This window comes from Vitis vinifera, chromosome 11 (genome assembly GCF_030704535.1).
Source record: "Vitis vinifera cultivar Pinot Noir 40024 chromosome 11, ASM3070453v1".
Lineage (NCBI taxonomy): Eukaryota > Viridiplantae > Streptophyta > Magnoliopsida > Vitales > Vitaceae > Vitis > Vitis vinifera.
This window is the reverse complement of record NC_081815.1, coordinates 3,283,995-3,309,761: the sequence shown is the minus strand read 5'-3', so window position 1 is coordinate 3,309,761 and position 25,767 is coordinate 3,283,995. Positions and strand designations below refer to the sequence as shown.

At 34.8% G+C, this 25,767-nt stretch overlaps 2 protein-coding genes across 5 annotated transcripts; both read right to left on the bottom strand.

Annotated features, from left to right (window-relative positions):
* Window positions 1-800: 800 nt before the first annotated feature.
* On the bottom strand, window positions 801-1,160 carry LOC104880676 (uncharacterized). Its single transcript, XM_010658192.1, has one exon. It carries the CDS (start codon window positions 1,158-1,160, stop codon window positions 801-803), a length of 360 nt encoding a protein of 119 aa, XP_010656494.1.
* A 2,333-nt stretch (window positions 1,161-3,493) lies between these two features.
* LOC100254414 (casein kinase 1-like protein HD16) lies at window positions 3,494-22,042 on the bottom strand. Of its 4 annotated transcripts, none has more exons than XM_010658032.3 (18): window positions 21,808-22,042; window positions 19,972-20,433; window positions 15,716-15,841; window positions 15,552-15,625; window positions 15,363-15,432; window positions 15,190-15,245; window positions 15,015-15,086; window positions 14,826-14,920; window positions 14,640-14,706; window positions 8,709-8,838; window positions 8,380-8,598; window positions 8,160-8,287; window positions 7,542-7,716; window positions 7,345-7,435; window positions 5,851-6,008; window positions 5,583-5,771; window positions 4,307-4,413; window positions 3,494-3,926 (listed from the first exon to the last, which is right to left on the bottom strand). In XM_010658032.3, the coding sequence occupies exons 2-17, from the start codon at window positions 20,362-20,364 to the stop codon at window positions 4,354-4,356; spliced, it is 2,103 nt and encodes a 700-aa protein (XP_010656334.1). In that variant the 5' UTR covers window positions 20,365-20,433; window positions 21,808-22,042; the 3' UTR covers window positions 3,494-3,926; window positions 4,307-4,353. The 4 variants fall into 4 exon arrangements, with proteins under 4 accessions (XP_010656334.1, XP_010656335.1, XP_010656336.1 ...); XM_010658033.3 differs by having other exon boundaries at window positions 19,972-20,365; window positions 21,808-22,027; XM_010658034.3 differs by having other exon boundaries at window positions 19,972-20,411; window positions 21,808-22,025.
* Window positions 22,043-25,767: the final 3,725 nt, after the last annotated feature.

Genomic DNA, 25,767 nt, shown 5'->3' with positions numbered 1-25,767 from the left:
AAGCCATTTCCGCAACTAAAAATCAACCAACACCCAGTTAGCTCAAACCTGCAGACTGCCTGCAATGAAGCTGCTACTGCAGACCGACCTGGATCACAAAGCAGGGAATGACCTATGTTTAATACGGGAAAGGGTCACTAAAATGAGGATGATCGAATGTTATAAAAGGCTCAACCTACCTCACGGATGAAAGCTTGGCTCGATCTAAGAGCCAAGCTCTTTTTTCCAAGGCTAACCCCTTTCATAGCATGTGAATTCCCTTTGGAAAAAGGAAAGAAAAATACTGAAAGATTCCTTAGGCTTTTAATGGGATGTGTATCTTTCACAACCTTTTTCCATTTTTTTCTTTAAGAAAAGGCTTAGATGGCAGATGCCCAAATGATGAATTTCCTCAGGGCATCTCAACTTGGTGGATAAAGTGTGGGAAATGGTCAAGAACAATGAACTTTTCTACTTTATTTCATATAAAGTCTGGTTAATTAATGAGCTTTGTTCTTGATCTTGGTCAATTCCAAATCTCTCTGCTTAAATCCTACAAACAAAAGCAAAAGACTCGCAGAAAATCCAAAGCAAAAAAGGAGAACATGCTTGTCAAGAATATGCTAACACACACTTCGAGAAATGGAGAAGAGATCATTTAGATCTTGAAAAACAAGAGAGCATGCTTGTTGATTAAGAATCATCAATCAAACTCTGAGAGAATATATAATACTAACGCATTAAACTCACTATAGAATAAGCTTCCAATCAAATGATCAAAAACAAACTATATGAACACATGAAGTTCTTTTGAGCTTTCCTTACATCGTCCCTTCCTTTAGAAAGATCCTGGAAGGAACAGCATACCGAGCAGAGAATGATCGAGAGTGGTAATCAGGTTCATCCCAGAGTGACCCTTGATCAAAATTCTGAGAATAAGAGTACGAATCGTAGGTAACCTTCACAGAGCCCCAAGGCTGAAACATCTTCTCCTTTTCTTTCTTAAACTTTCTCCATAACACTTTCCACCTTAGCTTGCAGGATTCAGTGGCTGAGGAAGCTAATTTGGTGGATCCCATATCATCCAGGCTCCGCCCCAATTGAATAGTCCTGCTGCACAAGCTGAAGCAGTTCCGAATATCCATGGCAGGACAGGAGCAAGGCTTTGACTGTCGAAGCATGGACGCTGGTGACGACCAGATTGGTCCAAGTGGTTAGGCCATAGCTGTAGCTGGCTATGGTTGATTATAAAGCTAATGTTTTGAACTTTGAAGTGCGCTGGGCTCTGTTTGACTGGAGGAAAAAAAAATGACCTAAGCTTGTTGACAAGTTGAATGGCTGAATAACAAAAAAATAGCAAAACAAATCATGGGTATATCAGTTGTTTTTCCCCGGATTGTATGGATCCCACTCTATATATTATTACGATCACGTGACAGTTTCAGGGTTGCACTTGCACGCCACTCCCTCATGTGAGAGCTTTCTTTGAAGCCCACCCTACTCACGTGACTCCAAGGGCGTACGGGTTGGGCGTATGTTTTTATCTACCCACCGAGTAGCCCTTCACGCGAATCCATCGGGCATGTTTGGAACAGTGGAATAGGGAGTGAGAATGAATCAGTATGTTTGGATAGGTTGTTTAGTAAGTCAGAATTGGGAATGAGAGAAAGAGAAATGGGAATGATTTTATTCTCATTCCTATTTTACGGGAAGTAGGGATGCATTTCGGTGATTATAATTAACAATGAGAATGAAAATGGGAAAAAAAGGATTTGATAATAATATTCTTAATTTCTTATATAAAGTTCAAAATAAATTATTAAGAAAAATAAGGGCTTGTTTGATTGCTGTTTTTTAGAATAGTTTTTAAGAACAGTTTTTTGTGTTTTCAGAAAAAAAAAAAAAAAAATTATGTTTGAGAACTGAATTCTGTAAAATAGTTTTTGTTCTAAATATATATATATATATATATATATATATATATATATATATATATATATATATATATATATGTTTAGTTGAGTTAATAAAAATAAAACAAAAAAACATATTTAAAAGCTATTTTTTTAATTAATAAAGTATTTTCTTTCATTAACTTGATATTATAAATATATAAATAATTTTCATATGCACAATTCATTTAAATTAAAAAAAAAATTATTCAATTTTAAATTTTTATATCTATTATAATTTTCTTAAATAAATTATGATTTTGTAACCATGTATAAGTATATTAATTTCAATAATTTAAGGAAAAAGAAAGAGTTTGTGGGTAGGGGTGCAATAGTTGGGTGAAGCTCATTTTTGTGGAAAAAAAAAAAGAGAAAACACGAAAAACAATCTATGTTTTGAACAGTGAAAAAACAATGAAAATATCTTTTTATTATTTTTAAAAAAGTAATTTTTGAGAACACAGGAAACATAAAAAATAAAAACACTTCCCCTTCCCCAAACAAGTTTTTTATATTTTTTGTTTTCAAGAACAGAAAATAGTTCTTGAAAATAGAAACCAAACATACCTTAATATTTATTCAATAAATAAAAATTAATCATAATTTTCAAACGTAAAATAATAATTTTAATATATTTTATATCATTTCCTACATTATGGTAATCAAAACATCTCATAAAAATTAATTGAAATCTTATTTATAAGTAAAATTTCATATATATTGGAATCGGTTTTTATTTCAATCGTTAATTATCATTCCAAACATAAAAATGAATGAGAAAATAAATTAAATGTTCATTCCTTGTAACAGGAATGAAGTGTTCATTTGTACTTCTCATTGTCACACATTAAACATGCCATTGAAGTCTCAAATTAGATTTCATTCCCTTAATCTTCTATTATCATTGATTCATTTGTTTCTAATTTTACTTGGTCATTGATCCCTCTATTTCGACTTAACTTCACTTCAAACAAAAGTTGAACTTTACTACATCTCAAAAATAAAGTAGGGAAAGGGGTGGTAATATGACCGGTTTTGAGATGCTTATCTCATCTACGTTTAGGGGAACAAGTTTGAAATTAAAAATAAAGGGTTAAAAATGAATTATAGGATTTTTTTTAAAATCCAAGGCAGGTTAGGCAATTAATTTTTATAATTTAAATTATTCCTTTTTAACACAAAATAATAAAAAGGGTTACTTTTCAACAAAAATAAATTTATAAAAAAATATTTATTTTATTTTTATTATTAAGAGGTGATTGAGAATTAACTTATATGAAAAGGATAAGATCAAAGTGGAAACAACTTATCCCGAGTCCGTCCTGTTACCATCCCTAAACAGGGAAGCTTGATAAATAATGGAAATGATGTGATCATATAAAATAAGGTATTGTGTTCTATATATTTTGAAGTGCAAAGAATTGAACAATCTTCTTTATGCCAAAGGCTACCCTCTTCTCTGCCTATCTTTCATCAGCCTCCTACAGCTTCTTATCTTTCTTTTTAGCCAATCTTGTGAGTGTGTTGAATACAAGACTTTTGATAATATATAAAATTAAAAATTAAATATGAAAATTGTTTTTATGAAATTTGGTCCAATTGTTCTTTTTCTTGTTCCTCTTTTAATCTCTTCAAATAAAGTTATAACATAGCTGGTCCGTTTATGTCAACATAACAACATTCTGGGGTTTAACTTCTTTGTAACTCCCCCAACAGGAGACACCCCTAAATTTCAGTTCCCACCAAGAGGCCATCTTCCAAGACTGCTATCCCAACCCTCTGAAGCCAAAATTGAAACATACCAGAGACATTGTGTCCAAGAATTGTACAAACATCTAGGCTTTGAACTCCCTCTAGGAAAGCATTCTTCTAAGAAAGATGTTGGGGCGCCATATGATTATCCACATGTCCAGAAGACCAACTTTACATACTTGAAAGACTTCCGCCACATTTTCTCCAGAGGGGCTGGCAACTTCTTCTGTGCAAACCGCTAACCTGCATGGATAACCACAAGAATAGGTGGATTCAGGTCAAGGCTTCACCAGCTTTGTTCAAGAGGAAAGAAATCTTTCCATAAGAAAGAAGAAAGAAAATCCTTTATATAATCCAGGATGAGAGAGAGATTATGTTTCGCATATTCCTAACTCCACAGACAGTAAAAGATTGAAAGCCATTTATGGTTCAAGTGTGTGCTACACAACCCATTTTTGAACTGGAAGTATGTGAACATAAATTTTATGATTCAGAGAACTCAGAGCAGATCTCAAAGAAAGGTAACCTGAACATCAGCAAGATTTTTTCACTTTAAAAATCATTGACTGGGAATCTAATTAAGGAACATTGAAATTTTAATGGTAAACATGTATGGTACCTACCTGCCACTAAACCTGCAACCAGAGTTTCCTCTTTCAAATTCCAGACTTTAAGAGACAGTTCTCCCATAGCAGATCGATGCAATATACAGATTCTTTGACCATTTATCCTGCCACAGATAAGAGCAAGCATTTACATTACAAGAGTTGAGCATCCTACTGAACAGTCTTAACTAAACATTTTGTGTCAAACAATCAAAATAATGCCTGATATTCTGTTTCTATAGCAGTCACTTCCCAGCTGAGATGTTTCATCCAAAAGAACTGCATTAACAAAATCTCAAACCAGTATAGGTTACTAAACTCTTGCTTGGGTTTTCTCTTTTCACTAGGGCAGCAACATAGGCTGGTTCCCTTTGAGCCCAATCCAACCTTAGGTTGGTTTTTCAGACTTGATCAACCCGAGCTCATCACGAAACCTGACCTAGTATACATATTTTATATTAACATAATCATAATTTTAAAAGTTAGATTTTAATATCTTTGTAAAACACATTCAAAGAATTGTAGTAGTAATAAATTACTAATAGTATTTGACATTTTTAATAATGCTGGGTCAATTTTACCTATTAATACATGAAATAAGACAAAGAAAAGCATATAGTAAATACAAAGTATATAATTTCTTCTTCACAAAAATTAATAATTTATTCAACCCATGCAACCTGAGAACCCACCCACACCTGACCAAATCAGGCTTAGGTTGAAAATCTCTAACTTAAACCCACCCAAGTTGTAACCCTGGGTGAAACTACTCCAAAAGGCAGGGAAACAAGAGGTGAAAAAAGAAGTCAAAAGTCGAAACCCAACAGCATAAGAAACTAAATAGGCTGGAAGACAAAATGAACTCCTCCAAAGTTGAGGTGCATATCATTGGCCAGGAAGTTAGCCTCCATGATAGTTAACTAATGCCCCAGAGAACCTTGAATGCATGGTTCCCTATGGTCAAAAGATTTCTTTGGTAGGAGGAGAGGAGGAGCTGAAGGATATCAATTTTCAATGGATATGATATCCTATGAAAAATCCTGTAAGGAGATCTGGAGACCCATTCCACTTTATTTCAAGGACCATAACTCAAAAACTAAAACACTTTCATTTTTCAGAATCTGATAAATGATCTTCCATTTAATAACAAAACAAACCATATTTCAAGTTTTAAGGAAACAAAACAGGAGGATTCAAAATCTAATTAAAACACGCTTAGAATAAAGTTCAGATTCCCTGAGATGATCCTCAAATGGATGATAAATCATCAATTGATTCATCAATTTGAACTCACCTTAACATGGGTGCAAGGAAAAGCAGATGTCCGGAGAGTTTCTTGCGTCACATCTTGTGTTCTCCTCTTGGATGTACTGAGTATGAATGCAGCTTGATCTGCTGTTGCAGCGGTTGAGGTAATTCGATATCCACTCTCCCATCTTCTGTGGATCCCTTCACTTGGATAGAGGAAATCGAGCTCAACAACCTGAAAAAACAGGGATAGCTAAGTGCTTTCTGCAGCATTCTTCCAGAATGTGAGCATAAAAATTTGGAAAATGTACTACCTGATTAGAAAAACCTGCATTTCGGGACATGACAATGCCCCATCTGCTGCCTGCAGTGGTCATGGACGTAACAAAAAAGCCTTCTTTCCACTTCTTATTTATCCATTTGAAAGGAAATACATCGCTCACTTTATATGATTGTTGATTATAAGGGGTCCCTGAAAGAGAAGAGATAAGGTTAGCGTAATTATCATTGAACTGCTAGGAGGCAATTGTAGGAAAAAGATAATGGAAATCTCATCATTGCTTATAAGAATGAAATATGTCAGATTAATTTGTCTGAAAATTTACAGATATATGACAGCAAAGGAATCATGTAACTAAACCCAGATATTGATTCATAAAGCTCATAGAGTGGAATGGCATACAAGGATCCATGTAGCCAACCCTACATAGTTGGAATATTGGATTTGTCAAAAAATTGGAGCTGGATGGAGGGTGAGGACTTGTGTTGCTAAGGCAAATGGTATCCAATAATCTAGAATTGTTTTTGCCTAAATTTTATTTATTTATGAACAATTATTATTAGATTAGGGAACATTTTTCTAAAGAGGCCATCTTTGGACAAACACATTTACCAATTTGTAAAATGGAGGCTACAGCCATCTAAACAATGCAGTTCCAATAGTATATTTTCCTGAACCCACTAGTTACACCATTAGGCATGACCCTCAAGATTGTGAGACCCATGTGATTCTAAATAAAATTACAGGGAATATAAATAATCGATGTGTTGGCCACCAATCAGAATTGGAAATGTTCTGTTTTCTGTTGAGTAAGAGGAACATCTGTATTTGAATATGAGTTTGAATTAGTGCATCCTACCCTTTGACAAGATTCATATGATACTTTCTACATAGGAATCTGTACTAACAAACCTCAGAGCTCAACTTACCTTCAACCTATCCTCAAAGGTGGTAGGTCTATTGCATGGCATTACTTCCCAACTCCCATCAACCCAGGAGTTTGATGGTGAAACCCCTCCATATCAACCTTAACATACAGGGATGTTCTTTAGGTAACCTGGGCTATGCAGGTATAGCTATTATTTTGAGAAACAAGTGGCTAATATCATACTGGGTTTCTGTAAATCTTTTGAATTTGGTGATGTAGTTAAAGCAGTGTTGAGACATCCTTCTAGATCTTAAGGAAGCTTTATATCTTGGTCACCATAAATAATGGTAGGTGGCAACAAGTTCAATGTCACCCAAAGGAGGTCCTAGGAAATGTTCTGATATCTTGAAAAGGCTATTTCTTATCAAAATATATGTTCAAAAGAGACCATTGGTTTTATCTAGACCCTTAAATTGCAAACTAAAATGAGTTCTAGCTCAGCAACATCCAAGGTGGATTCCTAACGAAACAATCGAGAGGGGACACTGATACCAAAACTGGCCACCTCACATGCCACTCTTTGGAGTTTGGAGAACTACAATAAACTAAAATGTAGAAAAATGAATTTGAAGGAAAAAATAAATTCTGAACTGCACTTACCCTTTGACATTACCACCAAAGCATTGCCATTGCTTGCACCAGCAACGGAAGTGATATAGAAGTTCTTATCCCACTGTTCCATTATCCACTCCTGAAAATGAAATCAGAAGGAATAAGCTTTTTTACCCTGGATATTTTTTGATAAATCAAACTGCAAGAGGTCATGCCTCATGGTAAAGAGCTTTGTTAGCACCCACCTTGTGTAAGAAAATGGTTGAGAGTTCATAAACCTGGGATGTGAACCCCGTTCCTGCATCCATAATGATGGCCCATAAATTTGTTGACGAAGCTACACAGCTAATATACAGTCCATCTTCCCTTCCTTTCTCCACATGCTGATGAAGCCTTGAATCCATTACATTGTAGTGATATCTGCAGCAAAACCTCTCATCCCTTAGCTAAAATATCAAAGCATCCAAAAGAAACAAAAACTTATAGGGAGAACCACCCTCAGAAACCTTGCCATCTAATAGTATTCATGTTTGCCCTGTGCAGTGTTCAATTTCAATGAGGTTCTGAGGCCTTCTCATATTGTAGCAATGATAACATCTAAAACAGTGGTTAGGTGGGAGAAGTAGATCTTGAAATTTGATTTTACATTCAAAAAGAAATAATAAAAATGTCTTGTACCAACTTGAATGAGAATAGTTAAGATATGAATATATCAAAGTAAAACAAATTTGGGCCAAAAAAAGAAAAGTAAAACAAATGGCCAAAAAGGAAACAATTTCTAATTCAGGTATGATGGGAGAGAATGGATTGAAGGTGGTGGGTTTAACTTTTTAATCCTATAATGCTTAACTACCATCATTTACCTCTGCTTCATCGACGCTCTGGAGTTATAAACTGATATCCATTGCATAGCTGGAGAACCTAGCCGAACTTTCTTCTTAGGCTGACCACCATCTTCTTGCTCAGAAAGCCTTGCCCTTTTTTGACCCACCTATAATTCACGAGAAATTTAATAACAAATAGAAGAAAAAACAGATGAACTTTATAAGACTAATAATTTGACTTGGGTCACCGAGTAACAACCTTTAAAGCACCATCTATTCTGATAGGCCGCAAAGATGCAATGGAACCAATGCTGTTATCAAAAAGGGAAATCAGCTTTATGTAATTGGGTTCTTCATCAAATCTCATGTTGGTCACCATCTCAAGAAACTGTTGAAAAGGGGGAGGACATAAGCAACAAAGCATCTCAGGAGAAGTTGCCATCTTCTTCTTACAAACAAGAAATCCTTTATTCTCCCCCTACAGTTTGAGAGTTCATCAAGGCAATGAAAATTATAAATAAGAAACTAAGAGGTTACAGCAGTGAAGTTGCAAATAGCAATGAATGGTTGAATCCTGAATGAACTTACAATAAAACCTTGCCAGGGAAGCTTTCCTCGGAGGAGGAAAATTAGCGTATAAGCTAATGATTCAAGGTCATCCCTTCGGCTGCCGGTCCTTCCCAAATGAGCATGTACGCTTGCATAACGTACAGTTCCCCTGTCAAAAACAAAATGCATATCTAATCATTACATGATGTAGAAGCATGTATTTTGATAGATGTAGAAGAATGAAATCAGAAAGCTGTAACTATATAATATTGTAATTAGGAAGTGAATTAGGAGAATCCTGTGATCAAAGGGATTGGTTGTAATTAGGTTAGGAAGGTTACTAATTTTGGTGCTAGGAATGTATATTGTGGAAATCCGTTATAATTTTAAATGATGATTGGTAGGATAATAGGGAAAGATTGAGACCCTAATTGTGATAATTTGTGTTCTTCCATATTTGTATTTTTTTCCTTTTTAATTGCTCTCTGTGTATTTGTTAAATAGGGATACGTTTATGTAAAAAGATATAGTTTTTGAATGAATTTTCAAATCATTCTTAGTTTCTTCATGGTATCAGAGCCTCGTTTGCTCTAAAACCCTAACCTGTCCATGGATGCCCAAAGAGGAAACCACCATGAAAGAGTGTTGGAGATACACTTATTTGAGCAGAAGAAAGTAGGAGAAGTGCCATGCTTGAACCTCAGAATATGGAAGACTCAGCTATGGTTGCGAACAAAAGCAATGATCAAAAGGCTAGCACTATTGATAACAAAAGGACTGATCAGTCAAGGGCTTCAAATCGTGATAACAAGGATAACTTATGGTGCACTCACTGTTAGAAACCTAGACATACACGGGAAAAATGTTGGAAACTTCATGGTAAGCCAACTTCATCTAGCAAAGAATGGGGTTACAATGGAGGCTAATAAAGGAATCATGGGCAAACAAACTTGTCTTCTGCTCATCCAATTGAAGAAAAATCCTTGGAACAGGGCGGAATCAATCAGGAGGAGATTGAAAAAACAAGAGCTTTGTTAGGAACTCTTAAGAAACCTTCAAGTACCTGCTCACTAGCATTTTCAGTTAAGTTTCCTATTTCCATTTAATTAAAAGTCTCGAATGAAGCCTTTGTCAAATCATGGGTTATAGATTCAAGCACCACAGATCACATGATCCATTCGTCACACCAATTTAACACCTATAACCCTTGTCGAAGTTGTAGGAAAAGAGTCATAGCAAATGGTTCCTTAACCACTGTCGTAAGTGTAGGAGATGTCCAAATTAGTCCTACACTCACGCTCAGAAACGTGCTCCATGTTCAAAAGTTGTCCACTAATCTTGTTTCTATCCAAAAGCTTACACAAGATTTGGGTTGCATTGTGACCTTTTTCCCAACTTATTGTGTATTTCAAGACTAGGACTTGCAGAACATGATTGGACTTACTAAGGAATGGAACAAGCTATACTATCTTGAGACACCAAGCAAGTAATTTATTTTTATTTTTTAGCACCATATTTTAAATAAAGAAAAAATTTGGCTTCATCATCATAGGATTGGACATCCATCATTTCAAACTCTTAAGTTTTTGTTCCCTTCTCTATTTAGTAAATTAGATGTTGAGAGTTTCCATGGTGATGTATGTGAACTTGCTAAACACAAGCATTCACCCTTTCCCACAAATAATAAAGGAAGTTTAGAACCTTTTCATCTAATTCATAGTGATATTTGGGGTCGTTCCCCTATCCCTAATATATCCGGGGCGCTTTGGTTCGTGTCTTTCATCAATGATTGTACCAAGGTGTCCTGGTTTTTCTTACTTAAACACAAATCTGATATGAGTTTTATTCTTCCAAATTTTCATAACATGGTAAAAAACCAGTTTGGTGTCACTATCAAGAGGTTTCAGTTCGATAATGCCATAAATTATTTCAATCAAGTCCTAACTCCATACTTTCAACATAAGGGAATAATTCATGAGTCATCATATGTCAACACCTCTCAACAAAATGGAATTGCTAAGAGAACAAATGGTCACCTCTTTTGATACAACATGAGCTTTTTTATTCCACAATCATGTGCCTAAATCTTCTTAAGAGGAATTTGTCTTCACTGCCACATATCTCATAAACTAATTACCTTCCAAAGTCCTAGGTTTCAAAAGTCCCATGAAAATACTCTTATCATTCTATCCTAATATGAGAACCACAAGTCATCTCATTCCTAAGATATTTGGGTGTGTATCTTTTATGCATGTTTACAGTCCAAATAGGGGAAAATTGGACCTAAGAGCAGTTAAATGTATTTTTGTGGGATATTTCTCAACTCCAAAGGGATATAAGTGTTATCATCCACTATCCAAATTTTTTTGTCTCAACCGATGTTACTTTCAATGAAAGCCAGTCTTATTTTTTTGCTCCTTATCTTCAAGATGAGAATTCCATCAAGGAAGACAAGGATCAGGATTCCTATCTCATTGATCTCTTTCTTGTTTACCCTCCTAAAGTCATTGGTCTAGTATCTATACCCTCTATCTCTGAACCCGAGTTGTCGTCACTCGTTGATCTTATCTCTGAACCTGAGTTGTCGTCATTCGTTGATCCTATCCTTGAACTTGAGTTATCATTCGTTGATCCTAGCCCTGAACCTGTGTCATCACCCATTCATCCTACTCCTGAGAATCGAATGACGGGCAAAGTATACTTAAGGAAGAAAGCTATAGTCCCTAGACTTATACAAGTCCAAGAATTTGAACCGGCTTCTAGGAATGAGATAACAGTTTCTCATCCTCCCTTACCAACTGAATCAAAATTTCCTATTTCCATTAGGAAGGGAACGAAGGAATGCACTAAACTTCCCTTGTATGATGTATCCACTTTCCCATGTTATATCATTCAAAAAGTTGTATCGATCCTATAAGGGTTTTCTTACAAGTTAGAACAATATTCATATTCCTACTACTCTATCCGAGGCTTTATCTAATGAAAATTTAAAATAAGCCATGAATGCAGAAATGGAGGCCTTGGAGAAGAGTAAGACTTGGGAGTTGGTAGATCTGATTGCAAGAAAAAGACTAGTGGGATGCAAGTGGGTTTATACTATTAAGTATAAAGTAGATGGGTTGTTAAAGAGGTATAAGGCGAGATTGGTGGCTAAGGGAAACACTCAAACATATGGTGTGGATTATGGAGAGACCTTTGTCCCAATTGCAAAGATGAACCAGTAAGAATTTTGTTATTATTGGCAACTAACTATAATTGGGATCTACAACAATTCGACATCAAAAATACATTTTTGCATGGAGACTTGGAAGAAGGAATTTACATGGAAGTTCCTCCTGGATTTGAAAGTAACCTAGCCACTAAAAAGGTATGTAAACTTAAGAACACTCTATATGGACAAAAAGTCTCCAAAGGCATGGTTTAGAAGGTTTGCTAAATTAATAAAAAACATGAGATACAAACAAAGTCAAGGAGATCACACGTTGTTCATCAAACATTTTTTTTTTTTGATAAGTAAGCATATAATATATTGAAAAGAGGCCAAAAAGCCACACGCATACAGGGAGTATACAATCAAGCTAGAGCCTCAAAAAACACAGGAAAACAAAAACAACAAAAAGCCCACCAGCCCTTATATGGCGGCTATCCATTCCAGGGATCCTATAAGAGACAACGACCTCTCTCCACTATACATTCTCGCCCATCCCCATAAAATACAGACAAAAGAATTTTTTAATTTCTGTATATCTAACACCCCCCCCCCCCCCCCCCCCCCCCCTAAAAGCAAGCCTATTTCTTTCCTTCCAAAGAGTCCAAAAAATGTACAACGGTATAGACTTCCATATCTTTTTCCTTTTTTTCCCTACAAAAGGGCCCCTCCAGCTTAATAGTACCTCCTTTACAGTTTCTGGAAAGACCCACTTAATACCAACCAAAGCACATATCATATCCCACAGAATTCTTGCCACTGTACAATGTATTAGTATGTGATTAACAGTTAGATTCAGGGGGAGTTACTACTTTGTTGGTTTATGTAGATGATATAATCATGACAAGAAATGATGAAAAAGAGAGACAAACTTTAAGGTAGTGCTTAACTAGGGAATCTGAAATTAAACAATTAGGAAGGTTGAAATACTTTCTAGGAATTAAGGTTGCACATTATAAGCAGGACATTTTTATTTCTCAGCAGAAATATGTAAAGGACCTTCTCAAGGAAACAAGAAAGTTGGCATGTAGGCCAGCAAGCACTTCAATAGATCCTAATCATAAACTTGGAGAGGCTGAGGAAGATGTTGTTGTAGATAGAGGAATGTATCAACATCTGATAGGAAGACTCATCTATTTCTCTCACACAAGACCGAACATAGCATATGTTGTGAGTGTGATTAGCCACTTTATGCACAATCCAAAAGAGGTACATCTACAAGCTGCCAATAAAGTGCTACAGTATCTCAAAGGGTCTCTAGGAAAGGGTATCCTATTTAAACAAAGCTCGAGGCTAATACTAGAAGCATACACAAGTGCAAATTATGTTGGATTTGTGATTGATAGGAGATCAACCACCGGGTATTGTACCTTTCTCAGTGGAAATCTGGTAACATGGAGAAGTAAAAAACAGAGTTTAGTGGCTAGATCCAATGCAGAGGCAAAATTTCGCACAATGGCTCAAGGAGTATGTAAACAACCATGATTGAAGATCATTTTGGAAGATTTCAAGATTCAATGGGATGGCCCAATGAGACTTTATCACGATAATAAATTTGCAATTAGTATTGCACACAATCCAGTGCAACACGATCAAATGAAGCACATAGAGATTGACAGACATTTTATTAAGGATAAATTAGATAGTGGATTGATTTGTATTCCTTATGTGTCTACTGATCGCCAACTTGCAAATATACTCACCCAAGGTTTAAGCAGTACAAAGTTTCAAATAAGTATATCCAAGTTGGGAATTAAAAACATCTATTCACCAACTTGAGGGGGAGTGTGGAAGAATGAAATTAAAAAGTTGTAACTGTATAATATTGTAAGTAGGAAGTGAATTAGGAGAATGTTACTAATTTTGGTGCTAGGAATGTATATATATATATATATATGTATGTATGGGTCTTTGTATAGATTAAAAAGATCAATCAAGGAATTTTCTACCTTTTATTCTTCAATCTCTCTTCTACAATAGAAAATAAAACTGGGATATGAGTCCATGCCATTCAAGCTATGCAATTAAATTGAGGAAATGCCTACATGAGATTGCAACAGAATGAATGAAGAATACCACGTACATACAGTGTATGGTGTGATCATATAATACCATATCATCATAAAAGGAAGGACAACTGGTTATGCTTTATAGTGGAAAAAGTTTGTCAGTGAAGAAACAGCATGTTCAAAAAATAAGCATTAATTGAGTAGCAAAATGACAGCTTAAACGAGAAATAATTACACTTGAGAAAGAAAAGGCAGCATTAATTGAGGACAAGATGAGGGAAAATTATCTAAGATGCTTCAACTATATGCAACAAGGCCAAGTAAACCAGTAATGTGGACTGCAGAGGAATAATTTGGCTCAAGTTAAAGGTGTCAAGAGATTCAGTGAAGAGAAGGAAAGACATGGACCAGTGGCAGTGAGAAAAGTCATGATTGACAAAGATCTAAGAGATATAGTTCTAGACAGTCGAATAACAAAAATGCTGCGTACAGCTGAACCCAAGTATTTGTGACTAACACTTTGTAGTATTAAATTGAGTAGGCATCTAGAGACAGGGTATATCCTGAATAAGGACCCAAATTGTAGAGAATTACAGAATCCATTTACTCAAAAAGCAAAAAGAAAAAGAAAAAGAAACATTTGTCTAATGTTGAATGATCTACACATAAATAATGGTGCAAGTTTTCTGGAAACACTTCCAGTCCTGGACATTCCACCATGGAAAAAGCGGCATTACAAAGGGATATAATTACCTGAAAACATCGGGCTTTTGGTCATAATCCACATGATGACCAGAGGACGCTTCCCTCCATCTTGAAGCTGAAGTATAAATAGAACTAAACACATTACAGCTCTTTCTACAATTTGCTAATTATAGTCACATGTCTGCATGCCAACTATCAAGTATACTTGGAAGTCATCTAAGAAAGAAGCCATACCTAAACCAAGATCAATTAAATACAACTTCTTTTCATTAGGTGATCCAGGCAGACCAAGCAAAAAGTTTTCTGGCTTTACGTCTCCATGCACAAAACTGAGGGTATAAACCAAGTAACTATGAACATTTTCACAAAGAGAAGAAAAAAGAAAGGGAGGGAGGGGGGAGGAGGAGGGAACTGCGTAAGTACCCTCTTAAATGAAGCTGCTCTAATATTGATATAGCCTCAACAGCTATACAGGAAACCATCTCCTCAGACAGCCTAAGCAACGAGAAAAACCAATAAGAAGCAAGAACAAAGAATTAACATAACCATCTCAAAATTAGAGGGAAAAAATATTAGTTTGTGATATGTAATTTCATACATCTGGCTGTTAGAGTTCCATACATCCCATAAACTCGGTCCTAGCATGTCCATGACCTGAATTTCAAAGAAAACAACATAATGGTGGAATCAGAAATAATTAGCCATCAATGGCAAAGATAAAGGACATCTTCAAAACAGAAAGATCTAAAAACAAATAGTAGGGAAACTCACAAGGATATAGTAGTCTCCTTGGCGACCTTTATAATGGACCAAGGGAAGTCCATAACAACCATTAAGAGTGCTTCATGATAAAATTTAAAATGAAAAGTCCAGTTAGATATTAAATGACAAGGAAAAAAATGAAAAAACGAAAAAGAAAAAGAATGAGTTCAGAAGACAATAAGAATGAAATTTAGTCACCTGTAGACTTGCCACTCATAAGGTGGGCCATAACTGCAGCCTTTACCATTCCGATGCTCAAGCTTTAGAGCAACCTACATATCAAAAGAACAACAGTGTCATTAGCAACAGAACTAATTCCTAGGGAGTCTACTGAAACTACATGAGAAGAATATAAATAAAACCTCAAAAGCATCAGGTCCAGTGCGCCCTGTGCCACCAGTTACCCTTCTTCCAACATAAACTTGCCCAAAACCCCCTTTACCCAGCTTTCTGTCTAGCTTGTACATAGGGGAATTGGAAATCTGTACCTGAAAGATTCAAACAGAACAAAAAATATTTCAAAAATAGGCTTCAATATAATGAAATACAGGGTATAGTTGATGCATAAAAGTTCATTAAAAGAAACCCTCAGGCGCAAGGTGCAACACAAGGCGTGCACTTGAGTGAAGTGAAATGCAACTGGTGGTGCATATCAATTTTATCAAATATGATTCAAAATCTAATATAATCAATTAAAAATTTAAGATTCCAAACATTTAAAAGAAGCATTCATTAATAAAGTAGTGAAATTATATAAACTTCGATATAAAATTAGAAATTTCCAGAATAAAAGTGTTTAAAAAGGAAGAGGAAAGTAGACAATGTGTGACTCTTCCACAAGGCGTGACTCTTTATCAAGGCACATGTCTTGGCAAGCGAGGCCCTATAACTAGGAAGTGGTTGTGCCTTAAGCCTAGGTGCACTTAAAGCGTGCCTTTTAAAACTATGCACGCACAGAAGAAACCTCTACTATGAAATTCTATTCTTGTCTTTATGTGAGTGAGTTGGCTCTTCTATAGACCAAGGGTAACCACAGCTTTTATTAAATGAAGAATAAAACTCCAAAAAAGAGAAAGCTAGAAACTGACAATAAATAAAACAACACGATACTTCAAAATGTGAGATTTTAACATTCCAGAGACTTTTTAAAAGTTTTACACGTTTATTTCACTTGCAACAGAAATTCCCCCTAGTTCTTAGCATAAGGGGTCAAAGCTTAATCAAACATTAAGCTTATCCTCGGGTAAAATAGGCAAGAAAACAAATTAGGGAAGTTCCATTTATTCATTTAGAGGAGGGAAATAGTTCAGAACATATTAGATTCATCTAACTAGAGCTCTCATGTGACTCAATACATGCTAGAGCAAGGCTGTCATACCTCTGCTAAAAATCAAACAATAAATGGCATGCATAAGTGATCAAATGAGTGCAATGTTGACCATAATAGAGATCACTACAAAATGGAACATAAAAACATGAGATGAGAGGCAGATAAAATCAGTACGTGTCAGGCAATAAAATAGTTTTAAATGCATCTGAGGTTCCATACTATTATTCTTCCCTTGAAATTTAAGCTTCTTGGTTTGTAAAGTTTAGGCTAACAGCTTGCTTCTAACCAAATGTGAAAGAAAAAAATAAAATGAGGAAAAAAATATATGAGTGAAAGGCACAGTGTAATTTTAAGGTATCAGACCCTACTTGTACAAGTGGATCAGATAGATACATTTTTAAAATACGCAAGTCTTTATTTGAGAAAACTTCAACCCAGGGGTACGAGTAATCGTACGAGAACTAAGAAGCTGCTAATTTAAAGATAAAAGGAAAAAAAAAACACAAGTAAATAAGGAGAAAGGTAATTCTGAAGAAACTTTGTATCAAGTTTCCAATATTCCAGGTTCAGATGTTCCATGATTAGGATAATATAATCCAGCAACTTGGAAACCTCCCAACCAACATTAAATGCTGATTTTGTGATGTCTATATTTGCCTCTGACTAATATCGATAGATTTATCCCTTCTACTTGTGAAAAATAAATAAATAAATAATTCATACTCTACTTTAAATATGTGGATTAGTAGGTAATGTTCCATATATTCTTTGCACGTGGACTATGGATGGAAGTTCTGCAATACGTTGACTCTTGAAATCACACAACGTAAGGCAAACCCACTATTGACCATTTAGGAAGGAGGGGTAAATTCATTCCAAATTGGTGATATATGTGCTACAAGGATGGGAAGAATGCCGATTATTGGTTGCATAATTGTTTTCTGGTTCAATATTGGTGGTAATGTTTCTGCTTTTGATGTTTCTTGGGTTCTTTTGATATTGAGATGGCATGATAAATTTGTGGGCTGGAGGAGAAGGAGAAAAAGAAGAAGAAGGCCGTTGACAGCATCTTTTGAGTTTAGGTTGAAGGTTGCAGAAGAAGCAAAGATGGAAGAATGTGAGAAGGGATAAAAGAACAGTTTGGAAGCTCAAAGAAATTGCATTCCAATCCCTTTTTGTTTGAACGTGGAACCTAATATGGTAGCAAGGAGAACTTTCTTGGATTTTATAGATAATTAGTGGGAGTTGAGGCATAGGGCTCGGGTAGGTGGGGTTTATGCTGGCTTTTCAATCTCTTCTTTCTTTTTGTTTATTTATTAATTTAATTTGTATATATCTTGCATATTTTATGTACAAAGAACATGTGTCTATCTAGATTTGCTGTGCAGTGAAGGAGCCACAGGTGGCGTCTTGAATAAATGACTCTAGAATATTTGATAATACAGAAGCTGTGAGTAACCATACTGAAAAATAGCATATTGATGCCCTTTATTATTGAAGTTAGAGAGAGAGCGAGAGAGAGAGAGAGAACAAGGGTCATCTAGTACTCTAAAGAGAGGAAACACATCCATCTAGATTTGTCGGCAGTCAAGGAGCCGCTGATACCATCTTGATCAGATAACATTGCTGAGGAAGCTGTAAGCTACCATACCCAAAATGTACTAATAAATGAAGTTGAAGTTTCTACTTTGAGTGTGATTTGGAGTTTCTATTTATGAGAGTGGTTTGAAGTTTCTATATAAGAGTGTGGTTCGCAGGTAGGGACGGAGGGACGGAGGGACGGAGGTACGGAGGGAGAGAAGGACGGGGGAGAGAGAGAAAGAGAGAAAGCTTTCTCATTATCAAAGATTCTAAGTCATCCAATCAATATACACTATCAAAAATTCCAAGTCATCCAATCAATATGCCATCTGTGGCTGCTTGCCAAATCTAGATAGACAAGTCTCCTCTAAAGCATTGGATGACCCTCCAACAGAAGACCCTTTAGACACTTGTACAAACTTCAAGATGTACTTTATGTAATTTTTTATCTCTTATATTTACTAGGTCATCATGCTAATATTTCATTGTTGATAATTATTTATAGAGGTGAGTTTTCTGACTTTTCGTATGAGTACTTCCATCTCTTTTGGTAAAAGAGGAACAAATTTCCTCACACAACAAAGTGAAAACTTGACTTGTTTTTTTATAAGTAGAACATTAATTGTATTAACAGCACTTAAGGAGATGCAAAAAGTATACACGACATATACAAAGACATCAAAAAGGCCAAAAACAAAGTGAGGGGAACACCAAAACACCAACCATGCCTTACGTAGAGTGCATTTGGTGGTGATTCTAGGAGCTGTTTTTGATCTTTTTAACACTTGAAAATTTTTATTTTTCAAGTATTAGAAAGACTATAAATACTTTCTAGAATCATAGCTAAACACACTCTTAGAGCCTAACCACTCCACAAGGTCCAAGATGGACAAGGAGCAGTCTCTTATAGACATCCCAACCCAATCCAACAAAAGGTACATGAAGGATTGTTTAATAGTTTGGTCGCCACCCTCAACATTCTTGAAAGCTACCCTATTTCTCTCCCTCCTTAGCGTTTAGAATAAGCAGCTTTCCAGCCTTCTTTCCCTTCTTTCCGACAAAAGACCTATGCCAACTCAAAAGGGCACCTCTTGCCGTAGAATGCATCACCCAATGAGCGCCAAAAGGGCATGGATCAAGTGCCATAATATAGCTACTTTTGAACAGTGGAGGAGGATGTGGTAAGCCGTTTCTTCTTCTTCTTTGCAAATGTAACATCTATTTGGGATCCTCCAACCCTTGTTTTTGAGCTAATCCAAAGTAAGAACCCTGCCCCACATTGCTTCCCATCGACAGTGAGAGGTGCAAAAACATGAATTCACAATTATTGTACTTGTTTTTTACCATCCATAGGCTGACACTAGCTCAAGTATGTGAAGTGATCCTCCTTACCAACAGTAAATTTTTTATGTGAAACTGCTAAATATGTGGTTTCTTAATAATTTCAATTAGTTAGATACCAGGTTTTGTTTGCTATGAGTCTTGTTGGCATCTGATTTTAATACATGATATACAAATTGCATGGGATGCAGATTAAGCATATCTTATCAAGAAATAAAAAGGATACAATCATACAGATTAAACAATCATCAAGAAGGTAGTCAAATTTAATAAACAAATCAATGGCGAAGCCATATGTAGATGGTAATAGTAATGTAAAACCCCGATAGATATAGATAATATCAAGATAGACCAAAGTAACAATACCTTCTCAGGAAGTGGACTTGCGCTTCCTTCCTCCTCCACAGCAGCCAACTTTTCTGCACCCTTCTCCGCAACCACTTCATCTGGAATGGTGACCACCTCTCTAGCAGCCAAATCCAAGCCTACACGCCCCCGGCCACCAACTCCAGTACCAAAAAGCTTGCCATTCTTATCTTGATTCATTGCTCTAGCCCCTCTACCTCTTCCAGCTGGCCTTGGCCTTGGATAAAAAAATGCTGGATTATATGGCTTTGGTGAAGGTGATTTTATGGCTTGAGCTTTCGAGTCATCACCTCTTCCAGCACCACGCCGGGTAGCAGGAACTAAAGCGGCAGCATTTTCTTGGATATCGTTGATTCTCTTTGATCGGCGAACTCCACTTCTCAAATCTGGCATCCTTTTCCCATGCAAAAGAAACCCCCTTTTAACTTTCTTGCGAAACCCTAAGACACTTTGAAATTAAACCTAGAAGTTTCGACCAAACAAGCAAATAAAGAGAGTGAAAAGTTAAAACAAAATATATATGTATGAAAGAACTTTCTGAGGTTAACCATTTACACAACTGCCAACTTACCTAAAAATGAGTTCATAAATTTAGCTATAAAATACATCTCAAATTGGATGTTGAAATGGTAACATCAAATCCAAACCAATTTCAGAACTTATTTGATCATCAATAGTGAAAACACTTATCAAGAGAAAACAAAAGGAAAGATATCATGCACTCAAGAAAATTTTCAGAAACAAAAGTTAAGCAAAAAAAAAAAAAAACCCAAGAAACAATTTGGCAAAGCAATCTCCTACAATCATTTAAAATTGTGAATATTCCTGAACCTGATCATTATAATGTGATGGCACCTCATGTTCATTTATGGGGAAAACTCTTCAAAACTAAAATCAGACACGAAGTATCATTCAATTCATACCCAGCTAAAGTAAATTAAACAAAAACTAAAATCCCTTAAAATAGAAATTTTTTTGTTTTGGAAAATATATAGGAAAAACCCTAAAACGAAATTAGAACCCGGAATATTCAACCCCCACAAATTCAATTTTATGCAACTATCAGTGAGCCAATAAAAAAACATCAGTTACAAACACAAACACGAGATGCTTTACACATGCACGCAGAATGGAAACAAATTATTGAGAAAAATTCAATAGCCCAAAGTTCATTATAAATGTACCCTCAAATTCTAATCAGACTGCATACAAAAGCCCAATCGTTGATCCCTTACAGTTGAATTGCAGACTTGGATCCATCATAAATAAAAAGAAAAGTAAAAATCATCTGAAACGAAAAATGCTGCGAGGCTAGGTTCAGTCCAAGCTGTGGCTGAAAGCCTGAAACTTCAATATCTATTCATTAGTATCATATGTTAAAACCATCTATCATCTGCGGCCAACCAAAGACTCGATCAGGACTTCAAAGGCCAAGAATTTCAATACAAAAGGAAACTAACCAACTCAATTCTTAAAAAATCTAAATAGAAAATCACAATCAGGTCCTAAAGTTCAAAACTTTTGCCAGTGAAATCACTTGTAGCGAAACCTGAAACTAGGATAAATCAAACCCATGTCAATTTCACCAATCACCGATCGGATGATCATTCACAAATCCATGCAAATGCATCAAAAACAGAAACACACAAAAATATCTTAAGACGATCAATACCCATTAACAGATTCATCGAAATCAATGCAAAATCAATACAAAAACACCAAATGAAAGACAATCATTGAGACATGGTGACTTGATACAACTGTTATATAAAGCCCCATTAGCAATAAAAGACAATTACGATTGAAAAACTCGTATACACATAAAAAAACCATTACCTTCTGAAATGAAATTTAGATGATCAATCACATGTATTTGAAGAAGATGAATTGTATCAAATGGGGGTGGTTTTAGGGAGAGGGAGAGAGAGGGGGTGGGGGGCTCTAAGCGAATGAACGAGTCGGTGACACGGTGGTGTGTGCGTGAGATATGGGCATGGGAAAGACGGTGCACACCCTACCTACGTGCGTACGATAGCAGACCCTGAGAGTTACCATGAGAGTGGGTGGGGTGAGGGCGTAGCTTCTTATCATGGGTACACGCTACAATATCAACGCCCCCACTTGCTAGTGTCACAGGTGTCTGTGACTTTTTCGGTCACAGACTCTCCATCCACGCTTGATTAAAAACGAAGTCTAGGATGGGGAGACCCACTCACATTCTGGTTAATAAAAAATATATATATACATGAAAGCTGTGACTCTAGCAATTGGTGGATTTCAATAGAATTGGGCCTAGACCCAGTCACTCCTGACTGGGTTAAGCCCTGCCCAACTCATATCCACACTCCTTCCACACCCCCCACCACATCCCCAACCCCCCCTCCCCTCCTTCATTCATTCACAATTAAAACTTATTCATATATAATTGGAATAATATCTACACATAATTATGAGTAAATATCAAGAATCTTAAAATCTATTGAAATAATTATTACAAATAAAACCATTTTGATTACATTTCATATAAATATTGAATATTTCAAATCATTTTTCATTGATATTATGTCTTAAGTGGTGTTTGTTTTTTGTTTGAATCAATAGGTTCGATTTAATTATATTGGTTGATATCAACGAGTTATTTAACAAACACTACCTTAATATTTGTATATGTAAGTGTTTTAATGAAAATATTTTTAAATAAAAAAATCTTAAACATGTCAAAATTAGAGACTATAATTAAAAATTTCTTAAACCCATCAAATTCAAATCATAAATCAAATTATACTTGAACAAGCATTACATCAGTTTTTTCATTAATCGTTATGATTAATAAATTTCGATATTATCTTAAAATCAAGGGATTTTTTTTTTCAAACTTTAAAGACATAAGAATTTCTTTTTGTAAGAATCCAAAGATTGATTTCTCCTTCAATAAAACCACGTGAAAAAAAAACTTCGGCATATAATACTCCCAATTGGTCCATTGGTAGACTATGAAAGGCAAAAAGGGTTTTACCATAGATTATTTAGTTTATGCACCTAATGGTATTTAATACTAGGGATGATATGCTTTTCTTGTGGGAAAATTTAAGCTTTAACTTGTTTGATAATGCTCCATCATGATTCAGCCCAATGCATAGTTGTAGGGTTGCACAATTATTTTCCCTATTAACTCTATGTTTATATTTTATGATTTTGTAATTTTTATAATTTTATTTATGGGTCCTACTAAAGGGAGATCAGCGGTTGATCCTAGAATTGGTCAATGGAAAGATTGGATCCATAATTGCCTGCTAATGAATCTAATGATACAAGCAACAGTTTCTAATATAAAACCCTTCACCCACATCTCAAAGCTTTTTCTTTTTTTTCTTTTTTTTTTTTAATTCAATGGTTAATAGAATGGATCCAAAGGAGTGGGTGTGTGTTTGGAAAGAGAGAAAATGAACTTCAGCCATTTAGGGCCGTAGATCGAAAGAGCGGTTCATATTTTTTGCATGCTTGCAGGGCCCGTGGGATTGGTTGTTCATGTTTTGAATCAAATTATTAAAATGCAGTCAATGGGTCAAGAAGTATAAAATAAAATAAAATAAATTAAAAAGAAAAATAAATGGCTTAAAATTCCTCGATGGTGTGGTTGAATGACGGGAGACCTTTTCATACTTCTTCACATATCTATAATTATTTAACATGTTCTTCTTTTTATTTTTAGAAAACATAAACATTTTTGGTGTTTTAAATTTTTTTAAAATATAATTAAAAAACATTTATTTTTCTATTTTTAGAAAATAACAAAGGTGGAATTGCCTTTATATAAAATTTTGATAAATTAATTTGTAGACTCGTTGCTATTATTTGTTGGAACTCCATTTTGCTTGTATCCAATTATTAGACAGGAATCGCATGTTGAATCATATGAAGAAATTATGTCAAACATTTCTATAAAAAGGGAACATATAGAATTTGAACTAACCTGATTCTATTTTGAGTGTTGAAAGAACAAGGTATGAATCTTCTAAGGTTATGGAGGGCACCACCTCTTTCTGAATTCTCTCTGACGATGGGAGCGGGAGAGAAAACAAGTCTGTTCTTATTTCAAATGATGTGATTAGACTGAACAGACACTTAACCTTTAGTTTTATACTCTCCTGTCTTATGGACCATACCCTTTGGCTATTGAGCCTCACGAGTTTTAGGCCCATCATCTAAAGCCCGTGATGGCAATGGGCTCTACACATAAGGTGTTCCATACTATGGAAATTGATACAAAATAAATATCAAAAGGCGAATAGCTTAATCATGCATCATTGTTAAATATGTATGAGTCCATATCTTAACATTATTTTCTTTTTATGAATTAAAAATTGTAATGATTTGTTTTCAATTATGTAGAGATATTATGTTTAACGGGTCTCTCACACCTTTAAAGCACGGCTATTATGAAATCTCATATTGAATAAAGGAAAAAAAAATCGACACTATATACGTATATGTTTCTCTTAACCATATAAACGTATTTTAAAGTAATGAAATTTTTTTGGTTCAAAGTGAACAATATTTACACGTTTTAAAATAGATCATTACAAATGATATCAATGTAATCTCCGACCTCAATTAAGGAATTTGTTTGACTCTATAAAGAGTATTTGTTTATTTAACCCTATAATCTTATGAGATAAGACAATAACATCATGATTACATGAATGAGTGATTTTAATGTTTTAACCACATAAATATATTTTAAGGTAATGAGGTTTTTGGACCATATCAGATAATATTTATATGGTCGTGAATGAATCGTTATAGTTGTCATAATCTTCGAAATTGAGAAAGGATCATTAGAGTTGTCCTAAATAAAACTTCAATAAGAGAGATGATAACATGTAGATTTACTTATGGTGAAAGTTGAATGGTTGTAAGTTGAATTTAATACTTATAATAAATAATAAGGGGAATTTACATTGTGGTAAATTATAAATAAAAAATGGAAATCAAATGGCTTTATGTATTAAATAAATGGATAAAGGTATTTTAGGAATAAAAAATTGTGAAATTCCTTTTACTTTTGATAAATTATATTTGTGTTGTCATAACTCCTTTCCCATTTGTGATTTACCATTTTAATACTTTTTTAAGACATAAATACCCTTTTATTGAGATCCCTAAACTCCCTTTAAACACAAAAACACATCAAGTTCTTTCCCTTTCTTTCTTCATTTCTTTTATTCTAATCTCTCCATAACCCCAACAAAATTTAACAAAATAATTGTGTTTTCATTAATAGATAATCAAATAATCATTTTCAATGATGGTACAAATGCAAAAGTGTGTTCTTTGTAATTTTATTTTATTTTTTGTATTTCTTATAGGATTTTCCAAGTTTAAAGAAGAAAGTGTTATGAATGATGTTTGAAGTTATACTGTTAAACATTTTACAATTGTCCGATATTGTACTTTCAGACATTTTAAGAATGTTCGAAACTATACTTTTGAATATCTTTTCATTGTTCGACCTTTCAAGTTCAGACATGAGGGTATAATTTTTTATTTTTTTTATTTTCTCTTCTATTGTACTTTTTTCACAATTTTCCACTTCTAAATCACTTTTAAATTATTTCAAATTGTTTTTCAATTAATTTTAAAGCAAAGTTTTTATTAAATGAGTTAAAAATAAAATGATTTTCTCTAAGGATTTGTGGTTGGGGAGCAACAGGTTAAGAGAAAAATGATGCAAAAGACGAGTTTAGTGAAAGAAGAATGAGAAGAGTATCTTGAGTATTTTTAAAATTATAGGTA

What these genes read in the sequence shown, in the direction of transcription:
- LOC104880676 (XM_010658192.1), bottom strand. Translation starts at nt 1,160, where the DNA reads ATGCTTCGACAGTCAAAGCCTTGCTCCTGTCCTGCCATGGATATTCGG.
- LOC100254414 (XM_010658032.3), bottom strand. Translation starts at nt 20,364, where the DNA reads ATGCCAGATTTGAGAAGTGGAGTTCGCCGATCAAAGAGAATCAACGAT. An exon ending in TGGAACTCTAACAGCCAGAT is followed by an intron (nt 15,087 to 15,189) that starts GTATGAAATTAC and finishes CTCGTTGCTTAG; the next exon opens with GCTGTCTGAGGAGATGGTTT. An exon ending in AGAGCGTCGATGAAGCAGAG is followed by an intron (nt 7,717 to 8,159) that starts GTAAATGATGGT and finishes GTTTTGCTGCAG; the next exon opens with ATATCACTACAATGTAATGG.